The sequence below is a fragment of the Schistocerca serialis genome, chromosome 3 (assembly GCF_023864345.2).
Source record: "Schistocerca serialis cubense isolate TAMUIC-IGC-003099 chromosome 3, iqSchSeri2.2, whole genome shotgun sequence".
Taxonomy (NCBI): Eukaryota; Metazoa; Arthropoda; class Insecta; order Orthoptera; family Acrididae; genus Schistocerca; species Schistocerca serialis.
In genome coordinates, this window is record NC_064640.1 from 617,708,270 (window position 1) to 617,734,977 (window position 26,708).

General features: G+C 36.1%; 1 protein-coding gene across 1 annotated transcript in view; it reads left to right on the forward strand.

The window, feature by feature from the left end:
- Positions 1–14,491, forward strand: part of LOC126471053 (patched domain-containing protein 3-like) — a 630,102-nt gene extending 615,611 nt beyond the window's left edge. The window contains exon 18 of the mRNA XM_050099121.1: positions 13,325–14,491. Coding sequence (XP_049955078.1) covers positions 13,325–13,371 — 47 coding nt within the window. The 3' untranslated portion in view covers positions 13,372–14,491. The remainder of the gene's footprint in view (positions 1–13,324) is intronic.
- Positions 14,492–26,708: the final 12,217 nt, after the last annotated feature.

The following is a 26,708-nucleotide window of genomic DNA, read 5'->3' on the forward strand; positions in this document are numbered from 1 at the left end:
TACGGAGTGGAAATATGATGAAGAAACTGGAGTGGTTACTAAAGAGGGGGAAGTGGAATATGTTTTTGTAGAGAAAACTGATAAAGAAATGAGCATTTTATGTCAAATGACATTGTCACAGTTCTGCTGAGCTGCAGACAGGCATGTACGAAAGACAATCACACTCTCATCACTAAATTTTTGGTCGTAGCCTTTGTCAGAAAATGAGAGCACACACACATTTACACAAGCACTCAAACACAGCTCATGGACACGTGACTGCAGTCTTCAGCAGCTGCATCTACAGTCTCTGGAATTAGATCCAAACAGACCACTCCTCACGCCTCCCTGCGTCTCGTTGGCAGCTGCTAGGTTTGTGCAAGAAGTGGTGGCAGCAGTGACTGCAAGCTGAAGGGATTGGTAGGAAGGCAATGAGGGAGTAGGAAAGTGCATACGTTCTCAGCTGCACCCAGCCAGCAACGATGCATTACACCTCGGTAAACAAACCGTTTCATCTACTGAGACAAAAACTACATTTTTCCATTGTTTTTTTCCAAATTTCCCTGATATGTTTGAAATTCCCTGATATTCCATGATTTCCAGAACTTGTGGCAACCCTCTTACAGCACATTTTTGAGCAATGAAGTCTTTCTTTCTTAAAGATGAGTTACCCAAGAACATTATTCCATATGAATGAAAATATGCAACATATGTAAACTTACTGATTTGTCTCTCCCCAAAAGTTGCAATGTTTCTAAGTGCAAATGTGGCCAAACTAAGTTGTTTTAGGAATTCCAAAATGTGCTTTTTCCAGTTTAAATTCTCATCGTTATGTAGACCTTAGAATTTTGAAGTTTCTACCCTATTTACTGTTTCCTCACCATGTCTTATACTTATCATCGGTGTGGTAACCCTAGATGTGCAGAACTGAATATGTTGTGTCTTTTTAAAAATGAGGGTGTGGCCAATCGCAGAAAACAGTCAATGACACTTTTAAGAACTTTGTCTACCATTTCTTCTGTTTCTGTATGTATGCTCAGACTGATTACAATGCTAGTGTCATCTACAAAAAGAACCAATTCTGCACCTAAGACTGAGTCTTGGAGGAACCCACACGGTTTCTCCCTAGTCAGAATAATGTCTCGGGACTATAATGGTTGAATTACTAAGCACAACTTTCTGCATTCTTTTAGGCAAATAAAACATTATCAACTGGTTGGATATACCATCAGTCCCATAAAACTTTCATTTATCTTGGAGAATGCTGTGATTCACAAAGTCAAATGATTTAGGTAGGCCACAGAAAATACCAACCGGAGTTATTTTATTATTTAAGACTTTTAGAATTTGTTGAGTGAATATACAAATGGCATTCTCAGCAGGGCACTCTTCTGGAATCCAAACTTTCATTTGTTGTTCCTCAATTAGGACAGCAACCTAGAATACATCACCATCTCAACAATTTTGGAAAATGATGTCAGTAATGAAGCAGGTTGATAGTTATTGACTATCACCATTCTCACAGATGGGTTTCACAATGGCATATTTCAATCTCTCTGGAAAAATGCCTTAAGTAACTGATGCATAACATATTTCAAAAATGACAGGGTTTATTATACAGTAACAGATATTTAGTAATCTACTGGAAGCACCGTAAAAACCAGATGAGCTTTTATGTTTGACAGAATTTATGATTTTCTTAATTTCAGAGTGAGGAGTTGGTGATACATTCATATGTCTGAATTTTATGAGAGTATCTTTTTCAGCATATTGCTGTGTTTAATTTCTCTTAAAGTGTTTCTCCTTATACTTTCTAATGTAATTAAGAAAAGATTATATATATTTAAGAAATGATTATATATATTTCATATCCGAGACTCATCGTTTACAGCCCTTCCATTCACTTATTATCCTAAATGTTGAAAATACCACTTCAGTTGTAAATTTATTTTATTTTCATGGCCGGTTTCAGGCTCTCAGAAGCCCATCCTAAGGTGTCACAACTGTGATGTGGCCCCCGAGCACCGCGGTGGATGTATACTAGGCACACTGTGCTACCTATGAGTGCAGAACAGGGAGTTATTATCCTGTTCTGTGGCTGGTTGTCCTGTCTCTTGTTTCACCACATTCCATGTAGCCTTAAATCTTCTGCTGGAATTACTGATTTCTGACATTATGTGCATGTTCCTTGATTTTTAAATAACTGCTCTTAGTAATTTTGAGCAATTTTGTAGTGTGCAACTACTGCAGGATCTCTACTCATTCTTGTCAATGTACACAATTCCCTTTTCCATGGGTTTTTACGTGGCTGTTTAGTGTCCTTTCTGATATGCTTATGCCAAAAGCTATTTTCAAATAATGATATGGAACAGATTAAATTTTATGTTGGCATTTGGTTCATTATAAATTTCATTCACCATATATATTCTTTTATATGTGTGTCAATCCACTTGCTGTCACACACTGGTGTGGTGTTCAGCCTGGAAATAGTAGGTTTTAATCCTGTTGGTTAGAAAATTTCCATCATCAGTATTTACCTGTCACCAGGAAGAAATGTGATGACATACAGTTTCTGATCACCAGAATGTGCACTAAAGATGTGAGTTTACAACTGAAAACTCTCTGGAGTGTCTCATAGAGTGAGAGCATGTGACATTGTTAATAATGATCTGTCTGTAGAGCAGCAACATTAAGCTAGAGGGTCCATTTGATCATATTAAAAGAAGTAGGCTATGTGATAGTTCTGAATTTCGCCTTCATAGTTCTTATTCTATTCTGGATTTCACCTTCTTAATTTTTATTCTATTCTGTGAGAATAGTATGACAAGTCACATGTTGCAGTTATCAAGCTCTTAATCACTGAGTGATCTTTCATATTGTGGTCCATCTATCGAGCTGTTACGGTTCATATTAGCTGAATGTGACTTCCATCATTCATACATTGCTAATGATGACAGTTAACCCTGGCAGTTGTAGTTTCACCCCTCAGACACTTAAAACAGTGGCCCATGAAAGGTCTAAAGCCAGTATAACTTCAGATATGGGCTACCCTGTATTTCTTCCCTTGATATTGTGATGGCATGCACATTTACTAACACCTTATGTCTTACCCATCAGGTATCCAATTACACTATGGTAAGTGCCATTTTGAACTATTTCATTTGTACAGATGACAGGACAACTATCAACTTACTGGTTATCTCTAATCCATTTTATTATCACTATGGATTATTTTCTATGCTTTTAGTAAGATGATCTGCTCTAGTCCTTTTGAGAAGAAATTACTGAAATCAATGCACCAGATTAGTATCAGATAAGCAGCCCAAAATTACTGATTTTAGTTATTGTACAACTAAGAAGCAGCTGATAATAATTAATACTAATGTGTTTCTTAATAAATTCCATATTCCTGAAGGTTGCTAAAACCAACAACTTATGCAATATGAATGAATGAATGAACGACTTAATCAAAGTAATGAGGAGCCATAGCTATTTTGAGATATTGTGCCACTTCAACAGCATTAAGCTGTGATCTGCAGAAGTAAGTGTGAAGAACGTAGTTTTCATCACAAATTTATTTTTAGAAAATTAGGCATTAACAGAAAACATTATCCTCTAGCTTTTGAGCTCTGGCTCGTCTTCTAACTAAAAGTACACATATTCACACACACAACCACTCAGGCACCTAAATGTATACTACCAAGGCTGGAGTGCACGTCTGTTTATACTATATAAGGAAAATTATTCACCATGTAGGTGAGGTGTTGAGTAGCTGATAGGCAAATAGATGAGACTGAAAATGCTGATATCTATCAGGCAAAGGCCTGTCAACCCTCTTAACCAAAACTGACCATAAGCCAGCATTGAACCACCAACCCCTCCAACCAGAAACCAACCAAAAGCCAACTTCGAGCCTCCATTAAAAACTGCTCTCCTCCTCCAAATTCCTACAGTGGAAACCAACTCATCTGACTAAAAGCAAATACCGAAACTTAGGACATTGTTCAAAAGTTTAGTAGTGTTTTTAGTCCCTTTGATGTGCCTATAGACTATTCATGCCTGATTTATATGGTACATTGTTACTGGCACTCCTATTATTCATATTTCACCAAGGATGTTCCATTATTTTATAAATGAAAGTAATGGTTCTCTGATTTAGTTAACACACAAATATACACAAAAAGACTCACTAAATCATGATCTCTCCTTCCTTCTGAGTAAGGATGTTTAGAATATGATGAACAGTATTTTACATGTCTTAAAGCAATTTTTTCCTTAGAAATCATTCACAGTTAAATCTAAAAGTATGACTATTCAGTACAGTCATTAGTCTCTTTGAGTTTGACCTTGTATCATAATAGTTTTAATCCTTCACACAACACATGCACCTCAATGTTAGGTGAACAAACTCCCAAGTCAAACCTACACAAATCCCCCAAGTCAGTAATAAATGTATCTCTTTATTTTAACAGAAGAGGAGAGGGAAATGTAAGACAGAAATTATAAAAGAGGGAGGAAAGAAAGAGTGCAGAAACTAGTTTAATCTTGAGGCTAAGAGTAATCTGCGATTGCAGCAAGTGTGAGAGACATTAACAAGTATTTTGTACACTGAAAGTATGACATCTTCCCATTGTTTTATTGTTTATATGTATAAACATTTATCCATTTGAAAAGAAAAACAACTGTTGAATAGAACTATTTCAGAAAGTAGCATGTTTCAAATCTTTGTACATTTTTCTTTGTCTGAAATATGACATGCTAAAGAAAGTGTAGAACAATGAGAGTAGCTGTATTGGCTGTAAGGGCATGTTATGACATTTTAGAGTACCATGCATGAACTCCTTCAACACAATAAATGTAAATTTCATTGAAAAATTTGTTATTTTATGCATCTATTTCACCTGACAAGCTTAAGGCCTTCTCTTGTGTCTAATGAGACATTTTTAGTGAGTCACAATTTGTATAGTACATGAGCAATATGCACTGATGAGATGAAACATTATGACCAAAGCAAAGTGTGAAACTGAATGCCATTTAGTGGCAGTGCCGACATATGACTCACTAAGGAAAATATATGAATACAGCAGAGACAAATGGGGAATCCATCTAGCAATGATGGGGAGACTACAAGGAGGTGAGGTGTTGGATGTCTATTGTCCATGTCTAATCACAAAATGTGGAGGTCAGAGGCTTGCCTGTTCTGTAATGCAGTATAGGCAGTGTTCTGTGGCAGATATGAGGACAGAATGCAACACTAGTGCAGGCCCAAGTGTTTCAGAGCACACCATTCAGTGCACATTGATTTTAACAGGAGGCCACACAGCAGATGGTCCTTTGTCTTCCCATGTTCATCAGTTTTGATTGCAGCTGACATGGGATCATCGAGATTGGACCGTAGCACACTGGAAACCTGTCACCTGATTGGATGAATATACTTTGTTACGTCAGGTCATGTTTGTCTTTGGATTGCCATCATGCAGGTGAATGACTGCTCAATGCTATGGGGAACATTCACCTGGGCTTTGACTGGACCTGTCGTAGAAGTCAAAGGCACCATGACAGCTGTGGACTACGTGAACATTACTGCATTCTACCTACATCCCTTCATGCCTGATGTATTAGCAAATGGTAGTGACATCTTCCAGCAGGATAACTTGGGATCTAACTATTGTTTATAAAATGTGAACCCCCCCACCAGGAGATATACTTATCTTGTGAATGTTGGTTATCCAGGGTTGCAGGTCAGTGGATACATTTTATTGTTGAGGTGAATTTGGTTTTATAGGTAACAATCAAAGACAATGCATAATGAGTACAACAACAACAACAACAACAACAACAACAACACAAGTATGATACACTGAAATATTTTGCTTCTTTGGTATTTCCAGAATTAGGCAAAAACAATACATTTCCATTTGGAAAACATGCACATATATGGTCTGCTTGCTACACCCATCAAAATCATGTCAAGACTCTCCCCACAACTGCCCACACAACGCCTCACCTTCAGATGAGACTGCTGCTTTTATTCTGGTGGCTTATAATGTCATCCCCATGGCATCAAACAAGCCTAAGGCCAGGGTTACAAAGTGCTGTATGAATCAAATTCAGTTTCATTTAATTTAAGGTATGGTGATGGTGAATTACACAAATTATTTCGTGCATCCAAATGATATTGGAAATCCCTCACAATTACCAATTTTGTTCACATGAAAATCATGTTTATGACATGTTTATTCAACTAGTTGAGAGGGGTGGGAGGGCCAAAAACTGACTAAAAAAGGAAAACTCTAGCAAAATAACAAAATAAAAATCAAATGGAATATTATTGTGATGTATATCAAAGAATTCTGTGTGATCACAGGATTACCAAACTAAAATTGGATTGTGTCTAGGCATTGTACTATGAGAGTCATCAGTGTAGCTTCAATGATGTTTTTATTAACTTATAGTAGTTAAAACATTAAAACTAAGATGAGCAGTGCACTCAAATCAGGCTTTGGGGGTTTGGGTCATGGAAGTTATCCTCCACAAAAACTGTTATGGCACTGTGAATAAGAAATTGAGGTGAGTTCCAATATATGATAGTAAATTGGTGTATAATTTCTAAAAGAGAAACAAAATATGAACACTTTAATCCCAATAAGAAAGCTGATAAAGTAATTACAACTAAAAAGGTCAATGTGGTGATCGATGGAAAACTTCAGGCAATTTTATGTAGTGGCCAAAAGTGTTTATGTTACACCAGAACCAACTTTTCTTACATTGCATTTTGGTTATAGTTTACACAGGAGTTTTCATCTGAAGCCGTCACTTTGGAACAGATCAAATGGTCACAACTGATCTCATGTTTATGAGGAGAATGGTGAATTCAAAAGAATTATATCACAAACTATCCATGTCACAAGGCCAGAATCATGCTGCAGTAGTTTGCTGAGCATGATAGCAAACTCACATTGCTGTCTTGGGCAACAAATTAATCTGATTTGGACAAGAAGTTGACTGGTTGCAGCATAACTGTTACCTGTTCAAATATGTCCTTGGTAGTTGCGACTCTGTCAAATCTGACTGAAAAGTTTGAAAGTAGGCCATTTTAAATTATATGATCCAAACTGAGATTACAGTTCAGACACTTTAATTGCACTTTGAGTACTGAATGAGCTAGATCCAGAGCCAGATCCAGTCTCATTTACTTAAACTACACATAGATAATCAGTTAGCCACGTACTACACTCAGTTGATGACTATAATGTGATTGCTTGAGAGCAGTATTATAACACTGAAGTGACACAAAGGTTCATATATGGCAAACATATATAAATACGCAGTCTCAGAATTATACTCTTAAATCACTGTCCTTGAAGACTGAAAGTCATATCAGTATGAAGATGATTTGCACAGCAAGTAACTATTGGAAACAATAGTTCAGTCTGACGCTATTGTCACAGTAGGTGATAACCATGATTAAAGTTTGATACAATCCATGATACTAATTACATGTCCACAGTCCAATTAATAATTTAAAACTATCACTGAATCATGGCTTGAACTCCTGGACATGAAATTTAGATAAAACACAATACATTTCATGACTCATAATTTGTACTGCATCATCTGCAGTACATCATCCCGTATTTTCGGACATAGGTGTTGCTCCATCCAAATTCACTGCAGACAGACTTTAAATGGCTTCCCCCCTGCCCCTTTTTTAAGTTTATAATAACTGAACTTGAATTTAGCTGTTGTTGTTTGTTGTATTTTCATAAATTAAAAAAAAAAGATTCATTTGAATGAGAACTTTTACATATAACAATAATTTATATTGAATTAAGCTATCTAGTTTGTCTAAATATGGGATTATCTTTAAGTAACAATGTCTGAACTAAAGATGTTAATTGCTCTGGAATTAAATGAGTGCAAATCTTGCTAATGTATTTTCATCACATATTCATCACTAGGTGTACAATGCGATAGTTATTTACATGCCGTTTTCATCTGCTATATCGGGAAGTTAATAATCCGGTATATGTTTACAAATGAACAGTAACAACAAAATCTGAAATTATTGATGTTTTGTAATTAGCACAGTTTTCAGGCAAACTAATGTGCTGATTAACTCTTGATAACCAAAAGAATGTAATAGATAATAAAGTTACATTGGATAAGCCCTGGGTCAATATTTGGGAATTTTGGTACTGTCTACAAGCCATGTGAATGAGCATGTTGGAGATATCACAAAATTTGGAAAAAATTGATATTAATTTTGGGGGCAAGAAAAACATAACAGCAGGAAAGGATCCGCCTGCTTTGTTACATGGCCAGGGGAAGAGAGTTGAATATAATACTAGAATAAGATTATTAGATGAGGTGGAAAGAAGAAAACAAAATAGAAAGAGACAAGCGGACCATGGATAGTTTAGTGTGGCAGAGATAATGATTTCCTGCTGGACAAAAGGAAAACAGCTGGCGTGTGCTGAGAAGGAAACTACACAAATGATAACAGAGAAAGCTTTAATTTACTCTTAAATGTGGAGTGGTTTTGGATAAAACACAGGTTACCAGATAGTTCGTCCCACAGTCACATGGCTGAAATGGAGGAGGAGATGAAGAATGATTTGGTGTTATGCTAAGGTACAGCCAAGTGGCTGGATGTATTTAATATATTATTGCAGTTATGGAATGATGATAGATATTTGATATTTGGGGAGAGGTACTGGCGACTTGATGACTAAGAAACTGATGAAGTAAACTGATTGTGAAAATCACATTTCCTATCTGGTCACATCCAGCCTAATTGAGCATACAAAGGACTAACATAGTCAAATAACCAAATGTTACACACACATCTTACATAAGCATTAATAGCTAGCTCAGGTCATCTGGAGTTTTTGCTGTTTGTGCAATGTTGAACTGCGTCACAGTAGTAGAGATCTGGTATGACTAAAGTGTATACAAACTTTTGTTTAATTTGAGGGAAGAATGTGTTTCCAAATTTTGTATTGCATGTAGGGGAGAGAAGGATTTCCTGTATGCTGCAACAGTCTATTCTGGCCAATTTAAATGCTCACCCAAGATTTTACCAATATCTCTAGTTTATCTTTGATAAAATAATTGAATACCATTAAAATTAATTGGAGGAACTGTTTCACAAAAATGTCCATTGATCAACTTTCAGTGTGATATGAGGATTTAAGACCAAGATTCTGTGCCCTTTGTGATAGTGAGGAAAGGTCAACATTCATATCTGATATGGCAGTAGCAATGTCCTTATGATGGGTACTTAGATACAACTGTGTGTCATCAGCATATAAGAATGAGTCATGTATAAAATATAATTGATATATAGGGAGAAAAACAATGTTCGAACACTGGACTTGGAGATTCTAGGAAGCACTTCTCTTTGTGATAACTTCTATGACCCAAAGATAACTTGTTGACATCAGTTTCTGAGGTAGCTGCTGAAGCACAGTGTTGGACTGTTTGAATTCAGATTTTTTCCATTTCCATAAGTAATATGTCCAAATCAACAGTATCAAATGGTTTTCTGAAATAGAGCTGTGTCAGAATCGATACTTCACCTCTGTCCGTGGCATGTTTCATGTCAGTCACTATGATTAATGAAATTGCTGTGCAATGATTTCTTCAAAAGCCTGATGATGTTGTCATGGATGTCATAAGTTTAAAGGTAATCCTTCAGTCATTTATGAACAATGCACTACAAGGCTGTAGGTACCACAGGTAATAGACTGATTGGCCTATAGATGCCTGGTGATTTTGGGTGCTCATTCTTTGGTATTGGCTGAATTAAGCTTTAGTTCCAATCAGGAAAATATGTATTGCTGTCAAGAGACATATTTACATTGTCTGTGAGAACTGAAATAATGGTACTGGCAATATTTTTAATCATACTTACTCTCACTCCATCATCACATAATGCCTCAGAAGAACTTTTGACATTTGCTCTCTATACTTTGTTTGTATAAACATGTTTTAAGAAAAACACTTCTGTATAGAAAGTGCTATCTTGTGGCTGATAATTCATTGCAAGTTGAGAGTAGACTACTTTTGGGACTAAATAATTTAATTCATTTGCAGAAGCTTGAAAACAGCTGCATATTTTGCCTTTCCCATATTGAAACTGTGCAGTTGTTTCCTCAGCACTCCAGGATTCAACTTGCTGCTTATAGCAGAGTGGGAAAGTGTAATTTAGCATTGCATATGTTTGCTTCAATTTCTTCTGCAGCTTGCTGTATACTTTGTATGGTTCAGGTGTTGATTTTGCTTGAATATTCTATATGAAGAGTATCTTTAATTCATTATCTGAAATAGTTCCATGGTCAGCCATGGAGTATTTGACCTACTCTTTCACAACTGCATAAAAATACTGAGATTTAATAATGTTCAGCAAACACCACTGGAAACAGTGGTACGATTTGTTCAAGTTATTCTCAATACCACGAGAAAATGAAAGAGTTGTGCCTAGCCATTGTGTGATAGTACAATGATTCTTAAAACTTTTGAAAATTGTCTGCTACTTACCTTTTTCTCTTGATCACAGTTTTCTCAATAAATCTAGTTGTTTTCTCAATATATCTGGTTGATTCAGTATGTCTTGAGGTGAATTTCCTGCTTTAAGAGGAGACATACAAGATCATGTTTTCTGATGTACGTTAATATTAAAAATGAAACATTGCAAGATTTTTTAACATTTTAATAAGGTCTTTTGAAGAACAGTTCACAGTATACATAAACTTGAGATAAAAAACTTCCCAGCAAATATGTCCACCCTAACACAACAGCAGCTCACAATACACTCTCCTCACAACTACTGCAATGCACAAAAAAGGAAACTGATCAGAGATATAGCTTGCTATACAAAAATGTCATTTGACAGTATAAAAAGTTTTCTCTGAGTATAATTTAGAGTTTGCTGTCATAATTCAGAAAATTAATGCTGAAAGTAATTGCAATAAACATTAAAACTAACAATAATTAACATTATTAGTTTTCAAATTATAAAATATGTTTGACAAATTTTAGTATTACAATATTTCACCCAAAACAACTCTTCATTGCATATTTTTTACATTTGTATATAAACAAATTACACTTTAATATCTTTGAGAACATAAATGAAAATCTGAAATTAATGTTGTGCAAAAAATGTTACTAGATTTGGTGGTGACTTTATTGTATGTATCATGGTATAAACCAAAAATAAAAGTGTGCCACTGACCAGTTCCATCTAATATTGACTCACTGCTTGTATCCTACTATCACATGTCTGAATAGTCCTGTTGTAGGGAATCATGGGTAACCAGTTTTAATTTTTCTGAATGTTATTAGGCGAGACTTTTCTCTGGTGGTGTGTGTTGAGTACATCATGTGTAGAAAAGCCTGGAGCAGAAATCTGTCTGGTGCAAATTACATTATCTGGGGTATTTGATGATATTATATGTATAAGAGTGTGGTTGTGTGACAGTTGATGGGTTGGATCCAGAGATATTATTATAATGGAACACAAAGATTTTTTAACTGAAGGACTATCCTATAATAATCAAATGCTCATACTGTGACGTGAGGGAAGGATAATATTGTACTGATATTGGGCAGTTTGTTGTAGATTACTGTAATTAAAAATTTCCGATCAGATTCATTCCCCCAGAAATAGGAACTCTGCTTCTCTTCTATCATTTGCATCTGACATACTTTGTATTTTTGGTTTGAGATCAGATCAAACATATGCACCCACACTACTCCCATGATGAGTTATGCTGCATACAAACCCTTAGAAGTGTATAACCTGTGAGCCAGACAGAATCCGAGTAGATTTTTGGTTTGAGCCACAGAAGAATACTTGGTAATTCAACAGGTGGAACAAGTTCTAAAACTCATCAGAATGAGCTGCTAACGATTGCATGTTGACATGAGCAAAAAGTAAGTCACACACATGTCACACTGTGGCCACATGAAGGCTGAACTCTGCCGCCTCTAGTTGCTGACTAGAAGTGAGACAAAGGTCTTTATTTGCTGCAGTACACATTCTGCGGGGGTGACCAAAGTTACCATTATCCTGGCTCTATACCATGACCATCTGCCACCATTGGTAAATGATGGGCTGGCTAATAGAAAGTATCTCAAAGGAATGGGCCATTTAATGGAAAGGTGTAATTCTCAACAAGGTGGGGTTTATAGGTGTTTCTTGAAGTTTTATATCTGCCTTAAGCAGTAATTGAGGAGTGGCGGAGGAAAAGGCTTTAATGTAACTGATTAAAGGATTCAAAAATAAGTGTCACTGGAATAATAAGTTGCTGCTACAAGAGATAAAGCAAAGAAAAACATTAATTAACTTGTAACAGATAACACAAATTATATTTGTTAAAGAAGTAGGCAATAGTAGTGAGGAAATTGAAAAATGTAAGATAAAGATAGTAGGTATAGATTGAGTAAATTTTTGATAATATAATAGGTCAGTACTAACTAGACTGACACATGTACAAACATAAAAACTTAAATAATAATTAGCAATACATGTAGTATAACAATTGAGTAAACTCATAAAAAAATACAGTGTACAAAAAACTAAGGTGTTAATCTTTTTGTCTGACAAGATTTCATATAATATCTTTTAGTTGAGAAATATTCATTATTGATTTCTGTCCTTCTGCGGTCTGCAATATTATTCTGAGAGATTGAAAAGTTCAATAATTTTAGCCTTTTGAATGTAAAGGTATCCCCTGACGGTAGTTCCTATCTTGGCAAATTTCCTCTTCTAGAGAAGCACACATGGTATTTGATTATTATGGGCCAGGGTTTTGGGCCACTTAATAGCCTGAGTCCTGCAAAACAGCTTATGTCAGTATCAGTCACATTTACCTATATGCTTCTCAAGTGCAATAGTGATGAACAAATCATTGGTGTTCTTAGTCATTTTCACACACACACACACACACACACACACACACACACACACACACACACACACTATTGCTTCTCTGAAATTGCTTCTCTGAAACTGCTCTCTTCTGTTGGTGGTTGCAGATAGTTTATTTTCTAAGTTGACAAAATTTTTCATCACTAAGTCCATGATTAATTTAAGAAATATCTCATTTTTAAAAACATTTTTCATCTTTTTTTACTTATTTTCAAATGACCACATCTTCAGTTTCAACAATTTTTTGTCCAATCATTTGTTAATTAAGATGAAGTTTGGTGTTTGAATTAGTCTATGCAAAAACTGACACAGAATAAAATCTACATTCTGTTTGGTTCTGCCAAATGTCATTTAAAACTTACATCTCTCATCTTTCCATGTGTTTACCAGACTTTTTTTCTGTTTCAGATAAAAGTGCAGTTGATTCTACATTTGTTGACTTAATACAGAAGTAACTGTGCAAAAGTGATTCTACATTTTGGACATAATACAGATGTAACTTCCCAAAAAGTGTAGTGCTTTCAAGTACTACATTCCAGAAGATTTGAGTACAAATGTGGGAGTAACACATAGTCAGTGTGTGTTTATATATCTCCCAGATCTTGCTCCTCAAGTGTGAACTGTGCACTGGGTTTAACTGGTGTTATAAAATTTTACTTAGGCATGTACAAAGCAGGTTTGATCATCATCTGCTGTTTTTATATAAGTGAATGAAAGATTGTTATGCCATGTGAGTAGTCAATCATGAGAAAAATCAACAGATAAAGGAATTATGTGAATCAAAATTCTAATTTCATTTAATATGTTTGGTGAATGGTTTCATAAAAAAAGAAAATGGAAGATGAAAACAAGACACCTTCCTTCGCCATCAAACTGATCACTATTCACTACAGAGTTCTTTTAGCGATGTTTATAAAGCTGCTGTGTGATTCTTAAATTTTTGTGAGCTGTAGACTGCATTGTGTTGTAAAATGTATGCACATTTCATCCACTACTGCAGGAGGCCTTCATCAAACTGTGCAAGTCCACTTGAAACTGTCAGTGAAGACTTCTTTTGGACTCTATGGAAGCACTGATGGCATAGTCTTTGATATCTGCTAATGTGTGAAGCAGAAAACTGTATATTATTACCATGGTGATTGACTACCCTATACAAGAGAAACTGGTAGCACGATGCGACATTCCTACGATGATGATTTGCTAAAAACGTACCAAGCAAGTGAAATGTGCCAATGAAATTTCCAGCAACTTATATTTTTATTGTTTTCTTTTTATTAGTCAATTTATGTATCAGAAATAGGGACCCAATTTTGTACTTCCTCAGATCTTTGTAAATGATGTCATTAATGTCATGCTTGCCATTTTTCAATTCCTCCAATATAAATCTCAGACAATAGTTGGGCCAGAATCTGTTGCACTTTTTCCTACATTATTTTTCCTTGCACTTGTTGATTGCAAATCCAAATGTGGCATATCATTAATAGTTTCACTTTTATCCAGAAAGTATCTGAATCATCTCTAAACTCATATTTTGATCAAAACTTCTGGTCTGTACATTTTTGCCAATATTCCAATATTGTCTCTGTCTTGGTTGCTGTTTTCCTCAGTTATGTAACCAAACTTTATATATATATATATATATATATATATATATATATATATGTGTGTGTGTGTGTGTGTGTGTTTTTTGCTTAATTACACTATATTGCCGACCCTCATAGTATGTTTAACTGACTTCAAAAGGCAAACATGTTCTTCACGGAAATGATTTGGTCAAATGTGTTGTTTCTTGACAAATCTTTTCATGTAAGTGCACGTAAATGCTTTTTTGACACAAAATACCATATAGATATCAATCAATTCACTGGATATTTTAGGTACAGCTTGTACCTTATACAGCAGAGAATATACAGCAGAGAATATACATCACAATACTGGGTTGACAAATGACTTATTAGCAATAAATACAACATGTGGTCTTTTATTTCAAGTTGGTCAATCATTTATGCTCTAAAACAAGACATGCAAGTATCTGTCAAGCTTAAAAGTTAATTCGTGTGAAATGTATTTTTGTATGCTCAGAACAAATGTTCTTGATAGCTACCTATACAACAACTTCCAAAGAATGTTGCTGTTTCTACTGTTTTCCATTAGAAAAGAGAGAATACTTTTCAAACACTACTACTTTTCAGAATATGTAATTCCATTGGCAATATTTTAACAAATTGGTCTTGTTTGACTAATTATTTCATTTATGTGGAATTAAGCAAGTTTCTAATTCTCCCTGAATTTACTTTAGCCAGTGACAGCTCATCTTCTGCCCACAATGTGTATTCCACACCCTTGTGCCAATACTACCTGTCTCTTGGTTGCTCTTTTCTCCAATTTTGTAACAAAACTTAATGTTTGTGGATTCCTCAATCACACATCCACTGTTTTGTGGAACTACGGACTTATTGTTAAGAACCTAGTGCCCTAAATAACATGTAAATCAACATGCAAGCAAAACACGGGGGACTTTTTAACTTGACAAAAAAAATTGATTCTCATACCAATTATTGTTTCAAAAATTATCACTTTACATACAGATTTCTTTTTTGGTATCTGCAAAAATTCTTAAATCTATGAATTCCCTGTTGTCTGGAGAAAACAAGACTGACATAGGCCGTTGTTAGGACAACATTCTGTAAGAAAAGGACAGACACTGTTTTTGTGGTTACACTCTAGTTATGGAATTTTGACAAATCATTTCCAAGAACATTACATGTAGGAAAGACAGTTGCAGACTCATTATTGCTAAATGATCTATAAAAAACTAGCATAAAATGTGATACTTGTCAATAATCGTGAAAAATTCTATTACAAAATGATAACAATAGCATACAAGAGTGATGTAACAAAATCATTTCAAGTTCTTAGCAGTCTACTTGAATGCAACATTTATCCCTTTAGTATTAAAAGACTGTCAATTAAGTAGTGTCCATTGCTTTATTTTTGGGTATTGTTGTGGTGCATTTAGTGTACCCATTACAGAACACAACATTCACAAATATTTATGGTTGTGACACTCTTGCTGCAATACGCAACAATGTTTTCGTCCAGTCCATTAGCTGTCTTGAAACTCATGGAATTACTGGTTTCCTATTAAATTCCAGACAAATTACAGCATTTGCACATGCCTTTGTATTGCATGATAATCAAGTAGTTACAAGAGGTACATGTGACATACGATTTTCCACTTGTGCATGTAACTGATTGTTTAATCTGTCTTACAACATATTGTAAATTAAGAATAATTATTGTATAGTAATTCCTTCAAGTTTTGAGACAAAAGTACACTCTAAAGTGGAATTTACACTGTGATTCTTGTATATTTTTTGAAGTTAGTTAGTAATATAAAAGCAAAGTTATGAATTCCTTGCATATATATATACATATATAAAACATATATATTTTCGGTGTGTTTTTATTGGAATTTGAATGGTTATTTTTTGAAATATGTCAGTGCATCTGGTGTTCATTGACATATTCACTTTCTTGCAAAAAAACCATGACTACAAAACAATATACCTTCAATATTTGGTATACGACTAATATTTGTGTTCACATCTTTCCTTATAAGCACAAATTTATCACACCTAATTTACAAATTTGTCTGTAAATGAGATGATTCATAATTGTTTCCTTTAAGTCCATGTGAGTTTGGTTGAGTTTTTCCCATTTTACTTTACATAGAATTAAAATTTATTACATTTTATGTTCCATCAATTTTTACATAACATGGTAGATTTGTTACGAACAGGGAAGCTACACAGATATTTGTTGAATTTTAAAGCTTCCAATACTTGCACTTTTTTCTTTTTTTTCATAGACTGTTCACTTTCAGTTCTTGAATTTCCATATTTCAAGCAAGTGAAGCCCTACAAGACTGATCATAAAGTGTAGAGTCACATATACATAGTCTATGTTGATATTATATGCCATGCAGAGCTGTTTCTGTTCGTTGTCCAAGAAGTCCAATTTATTTCACTCCATGCACTATTGTAAGTATCTATGTGCAATTTTTGTACACTTTTTTAAGTAAAAGAAAGAAAAGGTATGTGCAGCTTGCTGTTGTATCTTTAGGACAGCTGAGCAGTCAGAGACTTATTTCTCATACTCTTAAAATGTATTGATCTTCTATGTTGATACACAGAGCTGTGAAGAATGTATAACATCATTTTTTCTATGAAACAGCTATCAACATTTGCTTCATTTGCCAAATTAATATTACAAGTGGTACTGGTGATATAAATCACCTTCATCAGCCATAAAAACAAATACCGGAAAAGTAATCAGTTACATACATTTATTGTGTATTCAACCCAACAGGAAATTGTAAAGCTTCTTGGTACTATTTCATAGTAAACCTTAAAAATTGTTAACAGAGATCTTAAATATTTCTTTCCCTCAAATAAGAAAATCCCTATATGTAAAAAAAATTAGGAAAACAGTGCTTTATTGGAGCAGAAATTCACTGTAGATTTGTATCTCATGAGTCAATGTGACATCTCTCTATAAATGTTACCAAATGGTATTCATGAAACTAAAATATCTTTATGCTTAAACTTTCTGATTAGTATGATGAAAGATTAAACTGCATTTGTACCCATGACATTTCCTGAGCCCAGTATTAAAATACTTTTAATTAATTAGCATTAGTGGTACAGTGCACATTTTTGCTCAATTAAAAAGAACACAGGTCATTTCATTTTGCGTATGTTATTGATGTGAATTTTTGCTCAGTTATAAAGAACATTTCATTCTGAATGTTACTGATGTGATGACAATAATATTTTATATGGAACCTACAATGAAATAGCTATGAAACTAGTGATCCATTTGATGAAGCATGGGATGAGCTAAATATAACTTACATGTAAGCTAAATATAACTTACATGTAAATTTCCAAAAGTGATGAAGAAAGTAATTGTCAAATGAAAATTTTTATTATTCATCCTGTACATTGTGTGTGTTAATGTAAGCATGATTATGTGAAAACTGTAATGCGACCATTGCAAGAGAACTGTACTCTCACTTATTTTCAAATATGTTCCAGTAGTTACTGATAGGAAACTAACCTTTTCCAAGAACATTTGTCTGAAAGAAATGCTCTTTTTGAATGAGTCTTCATGTATTCTTAGGGACTTTGTGTGTAATTCTGATTGCTGTGACGTTCTATCTGTGATAATTCCTAGATGTTCACTAATGTTGTTACATTGTGACCAAAATGCGGAAAAAAGCTCACAGGTAACAACTGTTGTCTTATTTAATGTTTTGAAACAAATTCTTCAGAGAACTTGACATACATTTGATATGTGTATTTTAAAACTTTTTGAAAGAGCTGGATATTGAATTCTATGTTTCATGTTTCTCCTGAATCTCTGGAATTATCTGCCAGTTTGTTTGTGCACGAAAATTGTAAATATCATTACAGGTTCGAGATTTTTATGACTGTAGCATACATATTTTTAATTCTTGCATTTAGAAACTACATCTCAGTATTAAAAGTTGAAGAACTGTCAGAGGTTGACTTGATCTGTAACAGTACATGTTAATACCTGAGTTAATACCTCATCAACGTATCAATTGTTTTCATTAATATTCATTTGTTCATTGAAAAATGTGTATTGGTATATGTATTTCATCCACACATATTTATTTGTTTGGTAGCTTGCTGAATGATTTGCAAGATGTATTATGTCGGTGTGTGTGTTTGTGAAGTATTTGTATCATCTGTTACTTTAGGTGTTTAATACGTACTAGTCATTAAAAGTCTGGATTAAAAAATAAATGACAATTAATAATTAAAAAATAAATTCTGCATTTATTTGTGTGTTCTAAGCTGATCTAAACCTTTTACACAATTGTAAGAAATTGCTGTCATAAACCAAATAATAATGCTTTTCATACAGTTCTATGGTTTAGCTGCAATTTTCAAACTGAAACACGAAAAAAGTCTTTGGAGCAGTAGAGCTGGTTATTCCAACATAAAGTACTCAATTAATGTAAGGATCTGCTCAGGGTGAATGAATTAATCAGATATGGCTAGAATTGTGACTATGAGCTATTTAAAATATAAGTATTAAAAGATTGCCATTCAATAATGTAAAGTTGTGTATGTATTAAATAACAACAACTGACCCCCCCCCCCCCAAAAAAAAAAAAAAAAAAAAAAAAAAAAAAAAAAAAAAAAAAAAAAAAAAAAACAGGGAAAGCCACAGCTATAGTTTCCAATGCAGAACAATGAGCGAAAATAACAGCTGATTTTCAACTATAATACATCATGGTAAGCTTCAGTAAAAAAGCAATATTTGTCTGCAAACCAAAATGTATATCATTCATGCACCTGCACCCAACACTAACCCACAATTCACCCAACCATGCAACAACCAACCCACCACACTTCTGCATCACTTAATTGGCTCACCGTGCATGAGCATGCATCCACACACACACACACACACACACACACACACACACACACACACACACACACAAAATTATTGTTTTGGCATGCATGTACGTTATTATCTTCCTGCCTCTGATAAGGTGTTTCTCTTTCAATTACATCTTCATCTCTGGAACCAGGTGGAGGAGTTACGTGGGGTCAAGTCTGTATGGCAGTGTTGCTGATCTAATAACAACTCTTAAAGAAGTTGTGTTCTCATAAAGGTATGTGCCTGGTCATAGATCACTAATACTGAAACTTTTCCATCTTTGCAATATTTCACAGCATATACTGTATCTGTACTGACTGTTGCTCCAAATAGATCAATCTGGGCCAGACCGGGACTCCAACTCAGATTTCCCACTTATTGCGAGCGGTAGCCTCACCATTTGGCTATCCATGCACGTCTCATAGCCAGATCCAAGTTTCTGTACATCGTCAATCATGTGTTCACAACCCATACAAGGGAAACCTTTTAGTTGAAAGTCCAAATTTCAATGCAAAGTTCCTTTCAGACATACATGCATGCATGCATGTATGCATGTCCAAAAGGAACTCTGCATCATACTTTGGAACAACACAGCCACTGCAATATCATAGTTATCTGCCAACACCGGCTGAGCAACTTTCAAGTAAAATGTCTCCCCTGTATGGGAATGTACATAATGGATGTATGAGTACAGGTTGTGGACACATTGTAGATGACATATGGAAGTTTGGGTCTGGCCATGAGGCACGCACAGATAGACAAATGGTAACGCGACCACTTGCGATAAGTGGGAAATCTGGGTTCGATTCCTGGTCTGGCACAAATTTTCGTTGTTGTCATTCCATTATGCAGCTGATGGTAGGCTGTATTTGCAACTGTGAATACATTTCGTATCTTTCATGATGGCTGTAGTCATTGCAGTGCCTGTTCCATCATAATTCAGAACTGTGAATGCATAGATGTGTTCTTTAATGCCTGTCAAAACATCATTTTGTAAAGACAGGAAGTGAGAAGTGATGCCATCAGTGGAATGAGGTAACTGTACTTTTTGGAGGACCACAAAAACAAAGGACTAGCTACATATCTGAAAATAATCCTAAAAGACAGGACACTTTTATAAATTTTGCAGATGGCAGATAAAACAGTAGTCATGTGACAAACACATACTTATTATTGGTCACGTGCTATATGAATAGTAGTGTGAAAATTCTTTGGTGTGCATATAGATAATAAGATACAATGATAAAACATATCGATAAACTTAGCAAAAAATACAGTACACCCTACATTGCATTTAAAAATATATCTCTCATCCTTGATATATAGACAGATGATATAGTATATTTTACCTACTGTCACAGCCTAGCATTTGAGAAAGGTATTTTATTCATTAGTAAATTGTAGATATTTCTCTGTAATTCCCTCTGTCACCTCAGGTTGTCCAACTCATGGGTGTGCACAATGGAGCAGTAGAGCCAGCTGGGAGAAATAAATGTTGGCTGTATCTTAAGAGGTTTTGAGGCTAACGGGGAATTTTCCAGTGTGGATGTGGATATACTCCTCATATACATTCAAACTGATGGCATAAAATGTATTCACAGTAGCAAATACGAACAACAATCCGCTGTATAATGGAATGACGACAACAAAAATTTGTGCCGGACTGGGACTCAAATCCAGATTTCGCAATTATCACAAGCAATTGCCTTACCATTAGGCCTATCTGAACATGACTCACAGCCAGACCCAAACTCCCATACGTCATCTGGCTGTGAGTCATGCTCAGATAGCCTAATAGTAAGGCGGCCACTTGCGAGAAGTGGAAAATCTAGATACGATTTTTAATGTTGTCATTCCTTTATACAGCTGATGGTTGCCATGTTCACAACTGCAAATACCCTTCATGAATTTCGTAAGTGTTGCAGTCATCTCAGTGCCTGTTCTTTCAGACATGGATGCATGTGTGAACTGTGTGAACATTGCACTTTGGAGCGACTCGGGCACTGCAATATCATATTCAAATTTTCAGTATTGTAGTCTTGGACTAATATGGTGAAGTATTGTGGAGTTGAGCTTGGCAGTGAGGAATATGGGTTTGGCAGTGAGGAACATACACTGGGATCGAAAGCTGGATTGTTGTTGTTGTAGTTTTCAGTCCAGAGACTGGTTTGACGCAGCTCTCCATGCTACTCTATCCTGTGCAAGCCTCTTCATCTCCCAGTACCTACTGCAGTCTACATCCTTCTGAATCTGCTTAGTGTATTCATCTCTTGGTCTCCCTCTATTATTTTTACCCTTCATGCTGTCCTCCAATACCAAATTGGTCATGCCTCAGAACATGTCCTACCAAACGATACCTTCTTCTAATCAAACAGTGCCACAAATTTTTCTTCTTCCCAATTCTATTCAATGCCTCCTCATTAGTTATGTGATCTACCCATCTAATCTTCGGCATCCTTCTGTAGCACCACATTTCGAAAACTTCTATTCTCTTTTTGTCTAAACTATTTATAGTCCCTGTTTCACTTCCATACATGGCTACACTCAATACAAATACTTTCAGAAATGACTTCCTGACATTTAAATCTATACTCGATGTTAAAAAATTTCTCTTCTTCGAAAACGCTTTCCTTGCCATTGCCAGTATACATTTTATATCCTCTCCATTTTGACCATCATCAGTTATTTTGCTCCCCAAATAGCAAAACTCATTTACTACTTTAAGTGTCTCATTTCCTACTCTAATTCCCTCAGAATCACCCGATTTAATTTGACTTCATCCCATTAGCCTAATTTTGCTTTTGTTGATGTTCATCTTATATCATCCTTTCAAAACACTGTCCATTCCGTTCACAACTGCTCTTCCAGGTCCTTTGCTGTCTCTGACAGAATTACAATGTTATCGGCGAACCTCAAAGTTTTTATTTCTTCTTCATGGATTTTAATTTCTACTCTGAAGTTTTCTTTTGCTTTCTTTACTGCTTGCTCAATATACAGATTGAATAACATTGGGGATAGGCCGCAACCCTGCCTCACTCCCTTCCCAACCACTGCTTCCCTTTCATGCCTCTTGACTCTTCTAACTGCCATCTGGTTTCTGTACAAACTGTAAATAGCCTTTTGCTCCTTGTATTTTACCCCTGCCACCTTCAGAATTTGAAAAAGAGTATTCCAGTCAACATTGTCAAAAGCTTTCTCTAGGTCTACAAATGCTAGAAACATAGATTTTCCATTCCTTAATCTATCTTCTAAGATAAGTCATAGGGTCAGTATTGCCTCAAGTATTCCAACATTTCTACCGAATCTAAACTGATCTTCCCCAGGGTCGGCTTCTACCAGTTTTTCCAATCGTCTGTAAAGAATTTGTGGTAGTATTTTGCAGCCGTGACTTATTAAACTGATAGCTCGGTAATGTTCACATCTGTAAACACCTGCTTTCTTTGGGATTGGAATTATTATATTCTTCTTGAAGTCTGAGGGTATATCACCTATCTCATACATCTTGCTCACCAGATGGTAGAGTTTTGTCAGGGCTGGCTCTCCAAAGGCTATCAGTAATTCTAAAGGAATGTTGTCTACTCCCGGGGCCTCGTTTTGACTTAGGTCTTTCAGTGCTCTGTCAAACTTTTCACATAGTATCGTATCTCCCATTTCATCTTCATCTACATCCTCTTATATTTCCATAACATTGTCCTCAAGTACACCACCCTTGTATAGACCCTCTATATACTCCTTCCACCTTTCTGGTTTCCCTTGTTTGCTTACAATGGGGTTTCCATCTGGGCTCTTGATATTCATACAAGTAGTTCTCTTTTCTCCAAACGTGTCTTTAATTTTCCTGTAGGCAGTATGTATCTTACCGCTAGTGATATATGCCTCTACATCCTTACATTTGTCCTCTAGCCATCCCTTCTTAACTGTATTGCATTTTCTGTTGATCTCATTTTTGAGACATTTGTATTCCTTTTTGCCTGGTTCATTCACTGTATTTTTATATTTTCTCCTTTCATCAATTAAATTCAATATATCTTCTGTTACCCAAGGATTCCCACTAGACCTCATCTTTTCACCTACTTGATCCTCTGCTGCCTTCACTGTTTCACCTCTCCACCATATTTCTTTCCCCCATTCTTATCAATCATTCCCTAATGCTCTCCCTGAAACTCTCTACAACCTCTGGTTCTGTGAGTTTATCCAGGTCACATCTCCTTAAATTCCCACCTTTTTGCAGTTTCTTCAGTTTTAATCTACAGTTCATAACCAATAGATTGTGGTCAGAGTCCACATCTGCCACTGGAAATTTCTTACAATTTAAAACCTGGTTCCTAAATTTCTGTCTTACCATTATATAATATATCTGAAACCTTCCAATATCTCCAGGTCTTGTCCATGTATACAAGCTTCTTTCGTGATTGTTGAACCAAGTGTTAGCTATGATTAAGTTATGCTCTGTGCAAAATTCTACCAGGCATCTTCCTCTTTCATTCCTTATTCATTGACTGTGTTTCCTTCTCTTCCTTTTCCTACTATCGAATTCCAGTCACCCATGACTATTAAATTTTCGTCTCCCTTCACTATCTGAATAATTTCTTTCATCTCATCACACATTTCATTGCTCTCTTCATCTTCTGCAGAGCTAGTTGGCATATAAACTTGTACTACTGTGGTAGGCATGGGCTTCGTGTCTATCTTGGCCACAATAATGCATTCACTATGCTGTTTGTAGTACGTAACCCGCACTCCTTTTGTTTTATTCATTATTAAACCAACTCCTGCATTACCCCTATTAGATTTTGTTTTTATAATGCTGTATTCACCTGACCAGAAGCCTCGTTTCTCCTGCCACCAAACTTCACTAATTCCCACTATATCCATCTGTAACCCATCCATTTCCCTTTTTAAATTTTCTAACCTACCTGCCCTATTAAGGGATCTGACATTCCACGCTCCAATCTGTAAAACGCCAGTTTTCTTTCTCCTGATGACGATGTCGTCCTGAGTAGTCTCCACCCGGAGATCCGAATGGGGGACTGTTTTACCTCAGGAATATTTTACCCAAGAGGACGTCATCATCATTTAACCATACAGTAAAGCTGCATGCCCTCGGGAAAAATTACGGCTGTAGTTTCCCATTGCTTTCAGCCGTTCGCAGTACCAGCACAGCAAGGCTGTTTTGGTTAGTGTTACAAGGCCAGATCAGTCAATGATCCAGACTGTTGCCCCTGAAACTACTTAAAAGGCTGCTGTCCCTCTTCAGGATTATGTTGTGATAACTTCCAATTAGTAGACTAGCAAATGTAATTGGGACATCATTTGTGGGACCATTTCAAGCACTGTTGTGGCTTCATGAAGGGAATATGGCACCAGAAAGTGAGGTGATAAATTGGTGCTACCATTTAGGTTATGCTTCAATACATATGTGCATATTGAGGATGGCACCAATAATATATGTGAAGAAGGACTGGTTAATGTGGGTGAAGAAACTGAATGAAATGGGATGACTGCTGTAGTAGTGAAATACATTGCCTGACAAAAATGTGAAGCACCCAGCAGAGGAGGGGGGGACAAAATGAAACTTCATATGTTGAGAGGGTATGTAATGTTACTTAAGAGATTACAAGACGGAATAAAATGTACAGTAAACTTGGCAGTATAAGCCCACTTATCAGTATGACGTTGCACCCCCCTCTGGCCTGTTTTTGCACTAATTCAGTTGGGACGGGTGTCAAAAGCAGTTATATCCACTCCTGAGGCAAGCTCACCAAAACTGTTGTAACAGGTCCTTGAAATCCCAGATACTGGTGTTGAGATGGAGTTGATGACCACACTGGTCCCATACAGGTTCTGTTGGGGACCAATCTGGATATCTTGCTGGCCATGGGAAAACCTTAGCATCATGTAGACTGTTGTAGAAACACGTGCTATGTATGGACAATCATTGTCCTTTTGAAAAAGTGGTGCTATGATACTGTTGCATGAGGGGTAACACATGAATTTGCCGCATGCCTGTGACATACCATTGTACCACCAGAGTTACCCCAATTACTACACATTGTGAAGTGAAGTCATACCAGATGGCTCTCCACACAACGATGCCAGTAGGATCATCACTGAGATTCTCCAAAAACTTGGAAGAATGGGAACTCTCCCTAGGTCACCACCATAGTCACCTATGATGGTCATCTGAGGTAGCGTAGAACCACGATTCATCACTAAACACAATGTGATACCATTTATCAGCAGTCCATACTTCCTGGTCATGGCACCATTGAAACCACGGTCATTTGTGTTGTGGTGTCAATGGCAGCCTACATGTGGGATTGTAATTCCATTGTTTGGCTGCTGCTAGTCTCTGACCAGAGGTTTCGGATGATACAGACTGTTGCAGGGAGTCTATTACTTGTTCTCGGATGACAGGCACAGATGTGGAGGGTTACGATGTGCTTTGCACAGAATACGGTGACCCTCCCTTATGCTGGTCTGACATCGTTGACCACAATCTTGATGAAGAATAAGCCTGCACTCACATTCCCATGCAGTCCAACATTGGGCCAATGGTGCATCCGAACATCTTACATATCAGAATATTGTGCAGTTTGACCAGCTGGCCAAATTTAATATCTACAGTGAGGCCCCTTTCAAACTATGTCACATGTTGATAATGTTATCTCACATGTCTATGGGGCATCTCTGTGTCCTTCACAGTGATCACTCAGTATGTGCTGCTGTTGATGCCACTTATATACACCCTTTCATGCCTGGAAACAACAATGAACACGAACAACATTAATGCAGTCTGGTGGCCACTCTACCTGTCATAGAGACTAATCGTTTACAGGCCCTTTGGTGTTTTGTACATGTACAAAGCTACTTTGACATTCAACCGAGTGCTTCCCCTCCTCCCCCCTCCCCTTTTTTCAGGCAGTGTATACAGTATGGATGTTTCAAGGGATCCAATTGCAACTCTGCCTCTGGCTATTGGGTGGGAGGTAACCATTTTGTTGCAGGGACAGGGAAACATGCAGATGATGTTATAGCATTAGAAGAAAGATTCATTTAGGAAAAAGGCTTGGGTGTTACAGATTTTTTGCAAGTAAGTTTTTGTTGGTGTTTAAGGAGTGGATGTTGCATCGTCGTGATGCCAGAGCAAGAGAAATGCAATGCACATAGGTTAAAATAGGATGGGTAAGTGGTTAAAAATGAAGTAGGCCTGATTGTGGGATTAGGCGGATGATATGTTGATGTGAAAAGGTACATCATACTAATAACGTCTGCCCATTGAGAATGACACATTGAATTTGGCAAAGAAGTA